The sequence below is a fragment of the Triplophysa rosa genome, linkage group LG8 (genome assembly GCF_024868665.1).
Source record: "Triplophysa rosa linkage group LG8, Trosa_1v2, whole genome shotgun sequence".
Lineage (NCBI taxonomy): Eukaryota > Metazoa > Chordata > Actinopteri > Cypriniformes > Nemacheilidae > Triplophysa > Triplophysa rosa.
In genome coordinates, this window is record NC_079897.1 from 2,069,025 (window position 1) to 2,085,417 (window position 16,393).

Here is a 16,393-nt window from a genome sequence, read left to right on the forward strand (position 1 = left end):
TTTGAGTTGTTTTTTGAAAGTTGTGAAGGATGCTGCAGTTCGGGTGGAGGCTGGCAGTTCATTCCACCACAGGGGAACCCTATGAATAAAGGTTTTTGCAAGCGATTTGGTGCCTCGCTGTGATGGAACATTTCCCGAAAAATGTCCCGTCTAATAAAACATCGATGTTTTGACAGGAACAGATTCAGGGTCAAGCCTTTAAATCAATAAGTGTAGTTCATCTTCATTTAAAACATAACATGCTCATGTTTCGTTTCATTCTGTCCATTGTGTTCCAGCGTCTTTGATATGTTATCTGGAGAATGAATGCTGAAATGTTATCATGCATTGCTGGTTCTCTTGGGAATGTCCCAGGAAAAAACATTGCGTTTGCTACAATGCCCCAAACTCACAAACAATGGCACATTTCAGAGCTAATGTGTCATATGTTTACAGCGATGTGAAAGTGGTCGGCACGCAGACACCGATAGCGCTCAGAATGAATCTCTGGCAGTTTTTATTTACTCCGTCGAGTGACGGTATTTGAATAGAGCTTGATAAGCAATCATCAGACCTGTGTTTTCTGTGTGAATGTTCTGATGATACAGTCCTGCATTAAGCAGGTGAGGCTCTGACATCTCCGGATAACCAAAAATCCTTTTTATGAATAATATTATATGCAGCAGTTTCATTTCGCAACGAAATCTATCGGAATAAAGTTATTTTGCAAAGAATTCATATGGTACAGCATAGTTATTGTTGTTGGTTAACTCAGTGAATTAAATACATTTATTACCCGACTCTGGAATACTTGATTCTGATCGGGTAGTGGCAACATTATGAGGTATGTTATTCCTCAATAACAACCGCTAAAACTGATAACACACCTCTCATCCAAGTACTGCGAGTCATCTTGACGGCTGCAGTTGAATATTTATAATTTAATAAATAAGTAAATAAAATACGATATGCCTATTTATAATATATATGAGGTTATATTCGCAAATTATTAAACCAGATTGCATGGTTGTCTTTGAACTTTATGTTTCGGCTTTAAACCGTATGAATAGATTTTTTTCTTTGTGGAAACTACACTCTTTATTTTTCCTCTTTATTTGACACTTGATGAGCACAATTCAAAAGACACAGTAATATTATTAAAAAGCAGAAATAAGTCTGGCTTCAGTGCCAAAGCCACTTCACATTCAATAACATGCAAGTTAAAAAAACTTAAATGGTGAAACTAATGTAAAATATAATATAAACTAGAGGCTGTCAAATGAATAATCGCATCCAGAAGAAAAGTTTGTGTTTACGTAATATATGTCTGTGAACTGTGCATATTCATTTTGTATTCATAAACACATACATGTGCATATTTAGGAAATATTTGCATGTATATATTTATATTAACCACTTATTTAAATTCTTTATAAATGTTTATTCATTTTTCTATTTTTCTTAAATATATGCATGTATGTGTATGTTTTTATAAATAGAAAATAAATATGCACAGTACACAGACCTATATTATGTCAACTCAAACTTTTATTATGGATGCGATTTATTGCATATATATGCAATTATTCATTTGACAGCCCTATTCTGGAGCTTAATTCAATTCAAATTTATTTCTGTAGCACTTTTTTTTTAATTCTGCTTTACAGTAAATATATATTAATACAAACATCAGAGACACAAGACTTACTCATAAGAATTAGCGAAAAAGTAGTTATAAAAATAAAAAATGCATAGAAAACTTAAAATTGACTTTTAATTAGCACCTTGCTTCCGTTGGACAAACTTCTGGTCCTGACCAAATTTATACCTTTAGTCAAATTTACAGATCAGTATTTTTATAGCTTTTCAGAGGAATTGAATGTTTCTGAATATTAAGCTTTGATAGACAATATCTTTTTGACACGCAGTATGTTTCTCTTTTCTGCTTCTGTCAGACTCATCAACAGCCCACCTCTCAGCTCCAGACTCTTCTGCCCCTACCACATCTCTCTCAGACTCCTCTATCCCAGCAGCCCTTGCAGCAGCAGCAGACAGGACCACGGCTGCCCCCGAGACAGCCCTCCATGGCCTCGCCCGCAGAGACTGAGGACGACAACCGGAGCAAGAGTCGCCAGGGCAACCGCATCTCCATGGAGGCGCTGGGCATCCTGCAGAGCTTCATCCAGGACGTTGGGTTGTATCCGGACGAGGAGGCCATCCACACCCTCTCCGCACAGCTGGACCTGCCCAAACACACCATCATTAAGTTCTTCCAAAACCAGCGTTTCTACGTCAACCACGCCGGCAAGCTGAAAGAGCCGCCCATCGGCTTCCCCTCCAACAACAACAACAAGGACGAGGGCCTAACGGACTTCAAAGAGGGCGAGCTTCTCTCGGAGCTGGATGAAAGCGTGCAGACCAACAGCACCATGTTCTCCATTAAAATCGAAGAGCACATGGCGCCCGAAGCGCACGTTCCGTGTCAGGCCCAAACTGAGCAGGAGGCTAAAGAGTAAAACTGGCCTCGCGGACCTTCGAATTTGATTCTAGCATCTCTCTCTCTCGTTCTCTTTGACTCTGTCTGTGTTCCATGGGCGAAACTGTAAGACTTTTTACACAAGACTGAATAATACAGAGGTAATTCACTCCCACAGTTTTGTAAAGCGTGTATTATTTCACTGTAAAGACTCGTGCATCATTTCAATAATCTGCACAACTAAACGATGTAAAAAAAAACTTTGCAGAAGGAACAGTTTACAGAAACATGAAAATTTCCTCATCATTTACTCGCCCTTGTGTTTTTCTAAAACAGACTCGCTTTCTTTCGCGGAGCAACGTAAAAAATAAAAAGGCTGTTTTTTCATGTAATGAAAGTGAATGGGGACTGGGGCCATCAATGTCTACGGAAACCCTAAAAGACACGAAAAGGTGTCCATAAAGGCTCAAATTCCTCGCAAAAGCTTTTGTACAGTTTCAGAAAACTCAAGTATATAGTACACAAGCTGTTTTATGATTATTGTTTCTTTTCTATTTGCAGCATGACAGCCCCAGTCCCCATTCACTTTTAGTACGTCTATAAAAACAGCCACGATATTCTTTAAAAATGACCTTTTGTTATAGAAGAAGAGAGGGTTTAGAATGACACGAAGGTCAGTAAATCATGACTGAATTTTATTTTTGTAACTATTCCTTTAAATCAGCAGTAGGTTGCTGTGGATATTTGCTGACTGCACTTCTTGTCTGTTGTTTTTACACTGATTTCGAGCTACTGATTTAAAAAAAAAAGGAAAGTCAATGGCGTTTGATAGACTTTGATGTTTACGTATGTGATGTTAACTGGATTTTTTTATAAATGCATGACTTTGGGAAGAGGAGAAGACAAAGGCCTTAATGGTGAAGTGGTGAGTCGAGCACTGCTGGCTAATGAGAGATTCTCTCAGAAATAAAGAGGATTCGCTCCGTCTCCGGATCTCTATAACCTGCAGGTAGAACCCGGAAAAGCGGCTCAAGCTTATTATTTGGTTTGAGGAGATATGAATATATATATATATATATATATAGACATATATTAATTGTAAAAAATTCTTAAAGTCTTAAAGAAACTATGCCAACAAATGCCTTGTACTATATATGGCACTGCCGATGTTAGATTATTTTGCAAAACTTTGGTCACTGTAATATCTCGGATTTCCACAGCTGAAAATGTGAATCACACCCATCTTCCTGCATTATTTATTTCGGGTCCTGATGGAATTACGTTCCGTCACGGGGCGCTTTTCATTTTACTGATCTTTTTCTATTTATAAATGTCATTTTGATGGGCAGTAAAATCAGAAGTGTCTTAACGTTTTAAATGGAAAAATGTGCTTTAACAGTTGCCTAAAAAAGTGCTGTTATGTCGAGCAACTCACGCTACAAGCTTCACAATTAATGTTGTATGCAATTTTTACTATCATGCAAATAAGCTTAGGTAAACGACTAACCTATAGACCACCTTAGAGAGATGAAAACATATGCAATTTGTGTGAAATCGATGTTTGCGATGTGTCTTCCTTTGGTTAACAATCCAACTCAAAGCTATTCCTGTAAAAAGATGATGTATAAAAAGAAGCGTTTCTTTTTTTATGAGTTTATTGCAATGAGAACACCAGATATTTTGTTACGACTGACTGTTTTATAAGTGTTTCTTGGTTTCTTTATGCAGAAATGTTCTAACTAGGAGTGGTTACTGATTGTTAATGACACAATTAAACTGTTTGTATTGTACTCCGGAATCTTGGCGTTAATATGACGGCGTGGCGACCCGGGAGCTTCTTCACGTACTTAATAAGTGAATCCCTCCTGGGTGCCAGGCTGGATGGAGTCATATTATAAGCGTGTTTAAGGGTAAATAGACAGCAGGTGTTAATGCTCTGATGCTGAGCTGATCTGCAGGGATCGGAGGTGCAAATCTGTGAAGGTGTGTTGACTTCTCGGTGAACTCCAGGTGATGCTCAGAGCCACATGTGGAAATCTGTCTCGCAGACTTTAAGCCCATATGGAGGCAGAATGTTAGTGACCCCAAATCATCCCACGGGCATTTTAGGCCTAAGAAAAGAATATTTTTAGGAACGAAACAGCCGACTTCAGGATGAGGGTAAGTTGTTGACGTCTTTTGTTTAAAAGCAGATCAATTGGGTTTTCTACAAAGGCCATTGCTCGTCCAGCAGACGCTGTACAGTGAGACAGGAGAGAGACTACAAGCGTGTACATAACTGTAAAATATGAAACACACAAAATACATAAATGCAGTTCTGCCATTTGTTTGCTGATTTAAGCACAACCTTTTGTTGTCACACTGACGGCGGTCTAGACAGAAAATAACGTGAAACGTTTTCTTTCTTTAGACGTTTGTGATGTTTATTATTTCAATGTGTACACAGACAGGTATCAAAAATTCAAAATGTTTAATAAAATTCCTTATAACATCCAGGCCCTCGACTCGAATGTTTGCTATCAGGTGGTGTATGAGTTCGTCTCGAGCTCGAGTCGTTTGCTGCCCTTTGAAGAGCAACTTGAGCGCATTGCATTGTGGGATACGGCACTGAAAGAGAGTGCGCTTTACATACACTTTCAGGTAAACCCTTATTAGTAGGTCGCTTTGAATAAAAGCATCTGCTGAATGAATAAATACACAGTAAATGTAAATGTAGAAGGTCGGGCATTTATGAAAATTCAAGAAAATTGTCATTCTTTGTACAGTCAAAGTCACACTTAAGAATACTGAATTTTGTACTTGAACTGAGTTTTGAATTGAGCCTATTTATAATAGGTAAGGCTGACTGAGAAGATCTTAGAATTAGAGTCTCGCATCCAATCTTTATCTGAGGATAGTAAGAGTTTAACGACGATAGAAAACACTTTGGATGCGAGCAATTTTAGCGCACACAGCTCGGTTCCGGTTGAAAATCCCCCGCAGCTGGGAAACTTCGTGACTGTGAGACGGCTTAGTCGCAGGACAAAACGTCACTCAACCGTTCTGATTACAGTCTCGAACAGGTTTGCCCCGCTCAGTGACGCACCGACTGAGAAACCTGCTGAAAGTGCCCTAGTTATCGGTGATTCTATTGCTCGGAACGTTAACATAGAGGCACCAGCCACCATAGTCCAATGTTTACTGGGAGCCAGAGCGCCTGACGTCAAGTCAAATTTAAATGTGCTGGCTAAGGCTAATCGTAAATTCAGTAAGATTGTTATTCACGTCGGCACAAATGATGTTCGACTCCGTCAATCGGAGATCACAAAAGATAACATTAAAGAGGTGTGTGAGCTCGCAAGCATGATGTCAGACACTGTAATATTCTCTGGCCCCCTCACTGCTTATCGTGGTGATGAGATTTATAGCAGATTGTCATCACTAAATGGCTGGTTGTCTGAGTGGTGCCTGCAGAATGATATAGTTTTTATAAATAACTGGAAGAGTTTGGAGGGCAGAGCTGACCTGTTGAAACGAGATGGTCTCCATTCCTCCTGGGCTGGGGCTTCCCACCTGTCTAGAAATATGGTACAAAGTCTTAATAATGCTAAAGTTTGACTCGCTGGGGCCCAGGTCAGGGAGCAGACAGATGGGCTTAACCAACTGTCTGCTTGCCGTCTCACTTCGCAGAATACACAAAATGTACAACATGTAATAATCCCTTCTCCCAAACATCATAAAATAGAGACTGTGTCTGTCCCCCGGATTAGCAAACATAAAATAATGCGTAAACCTCTTGAAAGTAATTTATTAAACGTTAAACAAATTAAACATGAACAAAATACAGATTACAAAAACTGTTTCAAAAACGGACTCGGATTTCGTTAACAAAAAGTGTTTTATTTATGATAACAGATCATAAAATAGACATGCTCTGTTTGAAAGAAACATGGCTAAAACCAGATGATTATATTAGTACTTTAAATGAATCTGTCCCCTAAGATTATTATTATAAACATGAGCCTCGTCTAAAAGGCAGAGGGGGAGGTGTCGCGGCACTTTACAATAACTCTTTTAGCATTTCCCAGAAGTCTAACTCTAAATACAATTCTTTTGAAGTCATGGTACTTGTTTCTTCTTCTGTACTTGTTTTTACATGTTTCAACACATAATACTAAGGATAAAACATTTTAAAATTTTATTCTGGCTACTGTATATAGGCCTCTAGGGGACCACACAGATTTTATTAAAGAATTTGGTGGGTTCTTATCAGAACTAGTACTGGCCGCAGATAGAGTCCTTGTCTTTGGTGACTTTAACATCCATGTAGATAACGATACAGATGCCTTAGGAATGGCTTTCAAAGACACTCTTAACTCCATGGGCGTTAGTCAACATGTGTCAGGACCCACTCACCTTCGTAATCATACTTTAGATTTAATACTGTCTTACGGTATAAATGTGGACGACTTTAAAATCCTTCAGCAGAGTGAAGACATTTCGGATCATTATCTGGTATTATGTTTGCTTCACTGGCCTATGGCTGCAAATTAAACTCCTTGTTACAAATATGGTAGAACAATAACGTCAACTACCAAAGATGCGTTTCTCGATAATCTGCCTGACTTCTCTCAAATCTCTAGCATGAGAAATAACGTTGAAGATCTTGACATAACTCCGCCTTCTAGGAAACGCTAGACACAGTTGCTCCCCTGCATTTAAAGAAGATTAAAAATGGCAGCCCTACACCGTGGTATAATGAACATACTCAGGCTCTAAAGAAAGCGGCCCTAAAAATGGAGCGCAACTTTAAGAAAACTAAATTAGAGCTATTTCGTACAGCATAGAAGATAGTATTCGAAAATAAAGGAAAGCCCTAAAAACGTCTAGATCCGCCTACTTTTCATCACTAATAGAAGAAAACCAGCACAACCCTAGGTTTTTATTTCACACAGTGGCTAAATTAACAAAAAATAAATCGTCAGTGACTTCTGATCCTGTATATCAGCATAGCAGTGATGAATTTATGAACTACTTCACAAATAAAATCCAAGATATTAGAGAAAAAATTATAACAATGCAACCAGAAGTGAAACCCGCTGAACAAACTAACTACAGCGCCCCTAAGGAGAAATTGCAATTATTTTCTACCGTAGATCACGATGAACTGTCTAAAATCATTAGATCATCTAAATTAACAACATGTATGCTAGACCCTATACCTACAAATCTACTGAAAGAGATGCTCCCAGAAATTATAGATCCTCTTCTTAGTATTATTAACTCATCTCTGACATTAGGACATGTGCCTAAAGCATATAAGGTGGCTGTTATAAGGCCCCTTGTCAAAAAACCCCAACTCGACCTTAGAGAACCCTTCATATCTAAAGTTCTGGAAAAAGTAGTTTCAATTAAATTATGCTCCTTCCTCCAAATAAATGACATCAATGAAGAATTCCAGTCTGGATTTAGAGCATGTCACAGTACAGAGACTGCTTTGATCAGAGTTACAAATGATCTGCTATTGGCGTCTGACCGAGGTTGTATCTCGTTATTGGTGCTGCTAGACCTTAGTGCTGCATGTGACACCATTGACCACAGCACACTCCTACATAGACTCGAAAATTACGTTGGCATTAAGGGAATAGCTTTGAAATGGTTTAAATCTTATTTATCCGACCGTTATTTGTAGCAATAAACAATGAGGTGTCACGCAAATCGCAAGTCCAGTACGGTGTACCACAGGGCTCAGTCTTAGGGCCTCTGCTCTTCGCATTATATATGCTACCTGTAGGAGATATAATAAAGTGACACGGAGTTAGCTTTCACTGTTATGCTGATGATACTCAACTTTATATTTCCTCGAAGCCTCATGAAACACAGCAGTTCCATCGAATAATGGCATGCATAGTCGATATAAAAAACTGAATGTGTAACAACTTTTTATTACTGAACTCGGACAAAACAGAAGTGTTACTTATTGGACCGAAAACCACCGTACGTAACAACCAAGAATACTGCTTAACTATTGACGGATGTTCCATAAAACCCTCGTCGTCAGCAAAGAATCTTGGCGTTCTATTCGATAGTAATCTGTCATTTGAGAGCCATGTCGCCAACACCTGTAAAATTGCGTTTTTCCATCTTAAGGATATATCTAAACTACGTCATATGCTGTCACTGTCAGATGCAGAGAAGTTAATTCATGCATTCATGACATCAAGACTAGATTACTGTAATGCACTGTTAGGTGGTTGCCCTTCAGGCTTATTACAAAAACTCCAACTGGTCCAAAATGCGGAAGCTCGAGTTCTTACACGTACAAAAAGGTATGAACATATTAGCCCGGTTCTGTCAACCTTGCACTGGTTACATATAAAGCATCGGATTAACTTTAAAATCTTGCTTATTACCTATAAAGCCCTACATGGTTTAGCTCCTCAGTACTTGAGTGAACTCCTCTTGTATTACAGTCCTTCACGTGCATTACGCTCTCAGGCGTCCTGTCAGTTGGTAATACCTACAATTTCAAAATCAAGTGCAGGTGGTAGATCCTTTTCCTATCTAGCGCCTAAATTTTGGAATAGTCTTCCCTGCACTGTCCGGGAGGCAGACACACTCTGTCAGTTTAAATCTAGACTAAAGACGCATCTTTTTAATCTTGCACACACTACTCTTCCATAATATAAATCCTCTGAGGGTTTAGGCTGCATTAGTTAGATCAACCGGAACCAGGAAGTTTTACTTAATATTGCATATACTGTAGGAATTTATAGTCTGTTTAATATTTGACCCGTGTTTCTCTTTCCTTTATCTTAAATGTGTGCTTTCACTGTGCGTGCGTGCTTGTCCGTGTGTTTGTCTATGTCTATGTGTGTTAGTACGTGTGCATATTGTGTGTGTGTAGTGTTTTGTATGTGGGTATGTCTGTCTTCTGTGTTTTCACCTTTTTCTTGTTTTTACACGTATAACTTTAATTGTTTTGCTTATAGTCAATATGTCTCATGTACAGCTGCTTTGATACAATGAAAATTGTAAAAAGCGCTATATAAATAAAGTTGAGTTGAGTTGAGTACAATCATAAATGACCTTAATAAACAGGATCTTCGTTAGGGACTGCTTTTGTCTTCAAATATAACTTCTAAGATTCTCAACCTTTTTGACTCCAAGGCCCCCATTGTATTCAACAGTATTCAAAGCCCCCCCTCCCACTGACAAAAACTCAAAATTTCTACCCAATAAAATATGTTTGAGCTCGACATTAACTGGGAAAATGTGTATTCATTATAAAAATAAGAAATATTGTTTTTTTAGTTGATCAATGCTCATTTTGTCTAATTTTAAAATATTAGTTAATTTTGAGGCAACCTTGGAAGTCAGCTGGGGCCCCCTTTTGGGCAAGCACATTAACATTTGTAATCCAAACAAAGTTGATAGATGTGACGTTTAACAGATTCAGGTGAACTCGGTGTCTCAGATTCAAGTCTGTGGTCTGACGTCTAAATAATATCTGTAGTTTCCTGATCAGTTATTTCCAAGCCTGTGGTCTCTTAACTGAACAAGCATTGCTCAGCTCAATGAACACAAGCCAGACTCAGCGCCTTACAAAAAAATAATTGAATTTAATGGTGTCATTGTACAGCAAGGCAGCATTTTATCCGATGGTAAACCTCTGTGATGGATTAAAACAGGAACAAAGGGCAGATGACCCTCTACAAAGCAGGTCGGTGCAGATCAAGATATCATCATGCACAATATTTATCAGTGCCGATCTCAAACACCTCCACTTTGCGGCTAAATTGAGATGTTGCCAAGCAACCGCATGGTATAGTGCCAGGAGCGAGCTTTACAGTGTCCCCAGTTGTGTCTTTAATCTCTCAGAAACTGTACGCTGTCTTTGCCTTTCCTGTGAACAACTGAATGTATAATGCTATCCATTCAGATGACACAAATGTGCAGTATTGTTTTGTTGTTAGCAAGCATCACTGTTTCTCATGCTCGAGGTTAGAGAGTTAAAAAAACTCATGCATAGCAACACCCTAGCAACCACCCACCAGGCAATATACTGTAGCAGCATGTTCTACACAGACAAATAAAACAAAAAAGATAAATGTCTGTAGAAAGTGTAAACATCAAACCATCCTGATTTTTGAAAGTTTGTTAAAAATACGATCTTCTCTTCTTTGGACAATTCTGCAGCCCCTCCGTGCAAAAGAATGTGCCTTTTGCAAAGGCGAAAATCCAATGCCGGTTGCGAGTAAATTTTTTTCAGCTGGAACGGTTCAGTCAGTGTAAAATACTCCAAACAACACGACCATCACCATTTACTCACTAGGTGTCCACTTATTCCTTTTCACGAAATTTAGCTGAAGTGGCCTCTTATTATCTGGAGTACTAATTGAACTGATTTTCCTTTTCTAAACCAGTCTACCTGCATTCATTTTAAAGCAATAACTCGTGGATGAACAACACCACTCATTGGCAAGCACTTTCATCGATGGTTCCACTTATGCGTTGACCAAAACAGCAGCACCTCCAACAATCTACGTGTTACACAATGTAATTATGGTCAGCACTGTTTTGAACTGCCGTTTTCCTGCAAACACTTGAGAAAATTCAAATGTAGCCAAATTAGACATGGACACGATACATGCAAAACAATCTCACGCCAAAAACGTAACTAGTTTACGATGTGAATTCGTACGATGTTATTTGTACGTTTTAGTGCGATTTGCTTCCGCACCAGTGACGTAAGAGTTCAGGGGTGTGGCTTCAGTATTGGTTTTTTTTCTAGTTATCGTACGCTTTGTATGATTCACAGCGTACGAATTCATAAGAATAAGCCACCTCGTAAAATAGTTACGAATGTGAGATCAGGTTGCAACATGACATGATCTCATTTTTTAAAAGCCATAAACAGTTTCAGGTTAAACGGCACAATCACAAGCACTGCATTAACCACTGGTTAACTTGCAAGTGTAAAAATGCGTGAGTTCGGCTTTCAAGAATATGAAGTCATTCAAATTCAAGAAACATTTTGGGTATTTTCGTACATTCAACATTTTTGCTCCCATGTTGGGTCACAGGCTGATATCCATTTTAAAATCTATAGGTCAAAATCCCATTTTACTTACTCAAAAAAAAAAAAAGTGAACGGATCTTGAGTTTATTCTGTTCAATAATTATTAGAGATTCTTAGTGCATTATTTAAGAAAAACATTTGCTGAGGTGTTTTTACAGTAGCTAAGTAGCTCAACAGGCAAGCCGATAGCATCAAAAGGCATTTAGGCCCAACGATTCTTTCTGCTTCTTTAACTCTGTTAATGTGACAACTGAAATAACACTTCTAGGCATATCACACCTGTTTGTTTAAACTATCAGCGAATCAAACTCACACCTGAATCAACTTCAGAGTTACGGCCTGCGAAACAGTTTTGGACAGACCGTAAGCGACTTACACCTAGCTAGCTAGCCACCGTGAAGAAGAACATAAAAGCGGAAAGACCCAAAAAAAGAAATAAATAAAGAGCAAAAAAAGTGTGCGAATGAGGCAAACAGCTGTGGAAGGATGAATAACTCGTTAGCTGTGTGCATTTTAAGCCATTATACTCGCACCTCTCACCTAACCCTCATTTGCAAAAAGGACAGGATTGAGGTGCTAATTAATGTGATAAAGAGTTGACAAATCCGATGGTGGCGCAGCATTTGGGAGGGAAAAAATAATCTGTTACATCTGTATTCTTCAGCACTCCGAAAGGTGTGACTTTCATGTTTAATTAATTAAACGTTGTCTTTAACTGTATCTTGACAAATACAAGCCAATTAGAAATGGAGGAGAAATGTTTGTGACTAATTAATGGTTGATTTCAGGGGAGAAAGTAGAAAACTTGGAACAGCTTTAACTTGCAGCAGTAGTCTCGCACCTGGATTTTCACAGCACTAAATGCTGATTAGCAGGAAAATGAACCATGGTGTGGTGCAGTTAAAGTGAAGCATCACCTCTCAACGCTTTAACTGAGATGAATAGGACTAATTCACCAGCTATGGGTGGGGCTGTTGCATTAATTGAACGCGAGCGAAGCGCTAACGGAACGCATCTCTATTTTGCCACTGATTTACCTTGATTTATTTCCAGCTCAATTTTAAATAATTGCTCGTGAAGTGGTGGACTCGTTTTTGCTTTAAAAAAGCATTTTGCTCATCTAAGAGTTTTTACAAAATAAAAGTTCAATTTACTCAATGTTCTGCCTTAAAACTTGACTTGGCTTTATAGTGGGACGATAGCCATAATAATGCATTTCAGTTCGCGTTTGATTCTTGTGTTAGATGTGCAATAAACACTGAAGTAACGATTTTTATCTTTTAAATGTGGATACTGGTATGCATTTGATCCATATTAAATTACTTCAACAATGAAAAGCTTTTGTGTGTTAGTAGAAAATATTTTGATCAGCAAATATCCAGTGAGATCTATTTTTTTATGTCATGGAAAGTATTAAGTTTTTAACATATTAAAAATAAGTTATTTAAATAAGGTTGTAGTTTTAAAAGTAATGAACTATTTCATACATCATACTCTCTATGTCTTTTGTCATGTTTGATCTTATACATACACAGCTGATTACTAAAAATGTGCATAGAAGGTGAGAACACGTGAGCGTTACTTTCCTCGCGCTAGTCAAGATTAGCTAATCACAGTCGTTTCCAATTAGGCTACTGGGTTTTAAACAGTACATCTAAGGCTGACTTTACTGAGGCTAACATGACAATCGGTGTTATAAAAAAAATGTAAATGATTATACTTTAGCACACTAATGCCTCAAAAAGTAAAATAACACTGATCTCATTTTTTATCGCGATAACAAACGTTCAGTCAGCGACGCGGGACGTTCAACAGATGAGCTTCAAATTTAGCGAGGCTGGAAGTGGTTTACTTCTCCATTACTTCAAGTTTTGACGCTTGTGTAAACGAAACGAATGTGAGTAGAGCTAATATTTATTATTTTTTCGAAAGCTGTCTAAATATTTGCTGACACAAAGCTCTACAGTTACAATACTACTTCTCTAGCTACTAAATTGTGTTGAAGTGACAGTTTACATACATAAAACTCCGTTGCTGTATATTAGATTTTTTGTCTCTTTTGTCGTCGTACAGGTGCTATGGCGTTGCTAGATTGTTATGTGTGGTTGTTAGTATATTGCTTTGCGAGTACTATGGCGTTCTGAGGGGTTTTAGCGTGTTGTTATAGTAGAACGTGCTTGTTTGTGGTTGTCAGGACGTTGCTGTGCTTGGACTTTACTGTGCCAGGGCGTTGTTAGGGCGTTCTCTGAAGTTCATATAAAATAAACTTGCAAGCAGAATCGCCCAGTTTGAGTGCAGAGCACAATGAAACAACTGTAGGATAATGTCTACACATCAGTTAAGTTACTAAACCAGAATAAATGTATTATTTCACATGAAAGTAAAAAGGATATATAGTTTATTTTTTAGCAGTCTGGTCGTTTTGGACCTAATTTCTATGACATTGTGGTCTCTAGATATGGCTCTGGAAATCTGAGCACTATCGCTTCAGCGTAGTCACGGGAAGTCTAACGTTGTTGTATTTTCTTTTCTTTTTTTGATGTATGTGTAAGTTCATATCCATCCTCACCCAATAGTTCATGCTCAGCGTTGAGACTGACAGCACAAAAGCTCACAGTCATTAAATGCCACTAACGCACTCATCAGTCTCTCGTCCCACCGAATTGTTAAATGATGCTATACAACATCATCATTTCCCCAACTAGACAGCACCACAATTCATCCAAAGTGCTTTTCCTTTCTTATCAGGAGCTGCGCTTTTCACACACGTCATTTCCGAGTAATTCTCACATGCTGAAAAGAGCTGAGCGATACAAATATACAGGATGTGCTTTAATAATAAAAGTCTGTCACAAACCTATCAGAGATATTCACAGTATTGAGTCCAGAGCTAGATTTCTACTGGACTGTAAAATGCCCTTTGTTCCCCAGCGTTTCCCACAATTCAACCCAAGCAAAATGATCATTCTCTTGGGAACAGGATCTGTCATGTTTTTACAAGTGCTTTTTGTGAAAGTCAATAAACTCTAAAAATAATGCGCGTTACACACAACAAACTGTTTCAACATCTTTAAGAATTATGGGTAGTTTACATGCCAGTTTTTATTTGTTGCGGTGTGAGATGCTTTAGTCCACGTTGAACTATTTTTGCTCATTCTTTTATAATTAGTATGCATGCAGTTTTTATGACCTCATTATTCAAGAGACCATGTATTTTTGTGTGCTTTTAAACAAAAACTTTGTCACAGTGCAGGACCGTTTACTAAAAACACACTATACACTGCAAAATGTATTTCCCTTTATCAGTATTTTTGCCTTGTTTTCCAGCGAAAATTGCTGAACAACCATTTACTTTAGATGCTAATTGTATAAGATGTTTCATAAATTAAGTTTATTTTACCCCTTTTTTTCCAGGCATAAATCTAACAACAATTACTTAGGTGTATACCTAACTAGAAAACCAAGGCAGTAAGAAATCAGCTTAATTCGGGATATATTCTCTGTCTCACTATTTTCAGTCATTTAGCTTTTATAGTAAAAGCGTGTAAAAAAAATGCTGATTAAAGAAAAGATGTTTTACAATGGAACCAAAGTCAAATCAAATGACCAGTTTTATAGGACCAAATCAATGTTAACTTGGAGGCTTGATATTGTTTTTAAAAGAAGTCTGTAGAGGTGTTGTGTCAGCTATCCCTGAACACTGGTACTACAATTCCGGGTGCGTCGCCTGAATTTTTATTTTTCCGGCACCGGTGTCAAAGCTGGCTGTTGAACATGGCCATCCGGCCAAGCAAATCAGCTCTAATCATTCAGATGTTAAAACTTGCGTGTTTACTGCACAGTCCCTGGGCACTTAATTGAGTTTTCTTCCGACGCGTCGCATATCCTGCATACAGATGCATAACTTTCTTTGTCAGCGCCATCTACAGAGGCGGCACGGTAGAAGAGGAAGGAGCTGTATGAATTTTAATTGCGTTCAAAACCACATAGCTACAGTGACACGCTTGCATTCCCAGAGGTATAAAATTTTTAAATCTACTAAGTAAAAAAGAAAGTTTCCATAAACGAGGAGGGGAACATGGAAGTGGCATAGCTGAACGAGTGGCGCGGGCTGCCTCAATTCCCCAAAGATGGTTTATTATTCCATGCTAAAATGAAGCAGGGAGCAGGAGTGGTAGTCAGTGAAGCGTCAGAGGTGCTCTTTGAAGGCATTAAAAAGCTGAACGCACAACAAAGACCAGATGTTACAGCATGCTTTATTTATACTGCCATCAGCTATCTTCTGATGTCCGCGAAAACACTTTACACCATTTTCTTTCCTCGCCGAGTCTATTTTAACACGTGGAACACGTTCTGTAATTCATTATGTGTTTTGTTCCTAGCAGTCTTATTGACGAATGCATAACCCTGACGTGGTGTTTTAAACAGACTTGGATACTAATGTAAAAAACAATGCTTTGTTAAGTGTAGTCTGTGGTCACCACTACCTTTGATTCAACGGGGTCAAGAATTTGACAAAACTTTGAGTTGGCAAACATTTGTTGGGAAAGTTGTCAGACAACTCCTCTTTCTTTTTAGAAAGTCTGATGCGGAAGATGTTTTACAAGGCGATTGACAGGTGTGAAATTGTGAAGTTGTTTCTAAGCCCCCCGGCTTTCACACACACAGTACGCCGAGCCCTGCCACGTTCACGTGAAATATTTGACTTCATATCTGGTTTCCTGACCAAGCACCGAATGTACTTCAGCTAAAACAGCGTGTCATCTGAGTAGAGCTTTCTGGGTGGAACGCTGTATTGTGTAGTTATAATAAAGGTACCAGGCACATTATGGTCTTACAAAGGTGCGGTTTTGTGCGTTCAAAACCCAAAAGGCGCT

General features: G+C 38.4%; 1 protein-coding gene across 4 annotated transcripts in view; it reads left to right on the forward strand.

Moving 5' to 3' along the window:
- The window catches only part of LOC130557614 (DNA-binding protein SATB1), a 49,513-nt gene extending 44,568 nt beyond the window's left edge, over positions 1 to 4,945 (forward strand). For all 4 annotated transcript variants that reach the window (XM_057339538.1, XM_057339536.1, XM_057339540.1 and 1 more), the window contains exon 13: positions 1,935 to 4,945. In XM_057339538.1, the coding sequence (XP_057195521.1) occupies positions 1,935 to 2,495 (561 nt within the window). In that variant the 3' untranslated portion in view covers positions 2,496 to 4,945. The remainder of the gene's footprint in view (positions 1 to 1,934) is intronic.
- The last annotated feature ends 11,448 nt before the right edge of the window (positions 4,946 to 16,393 follow it).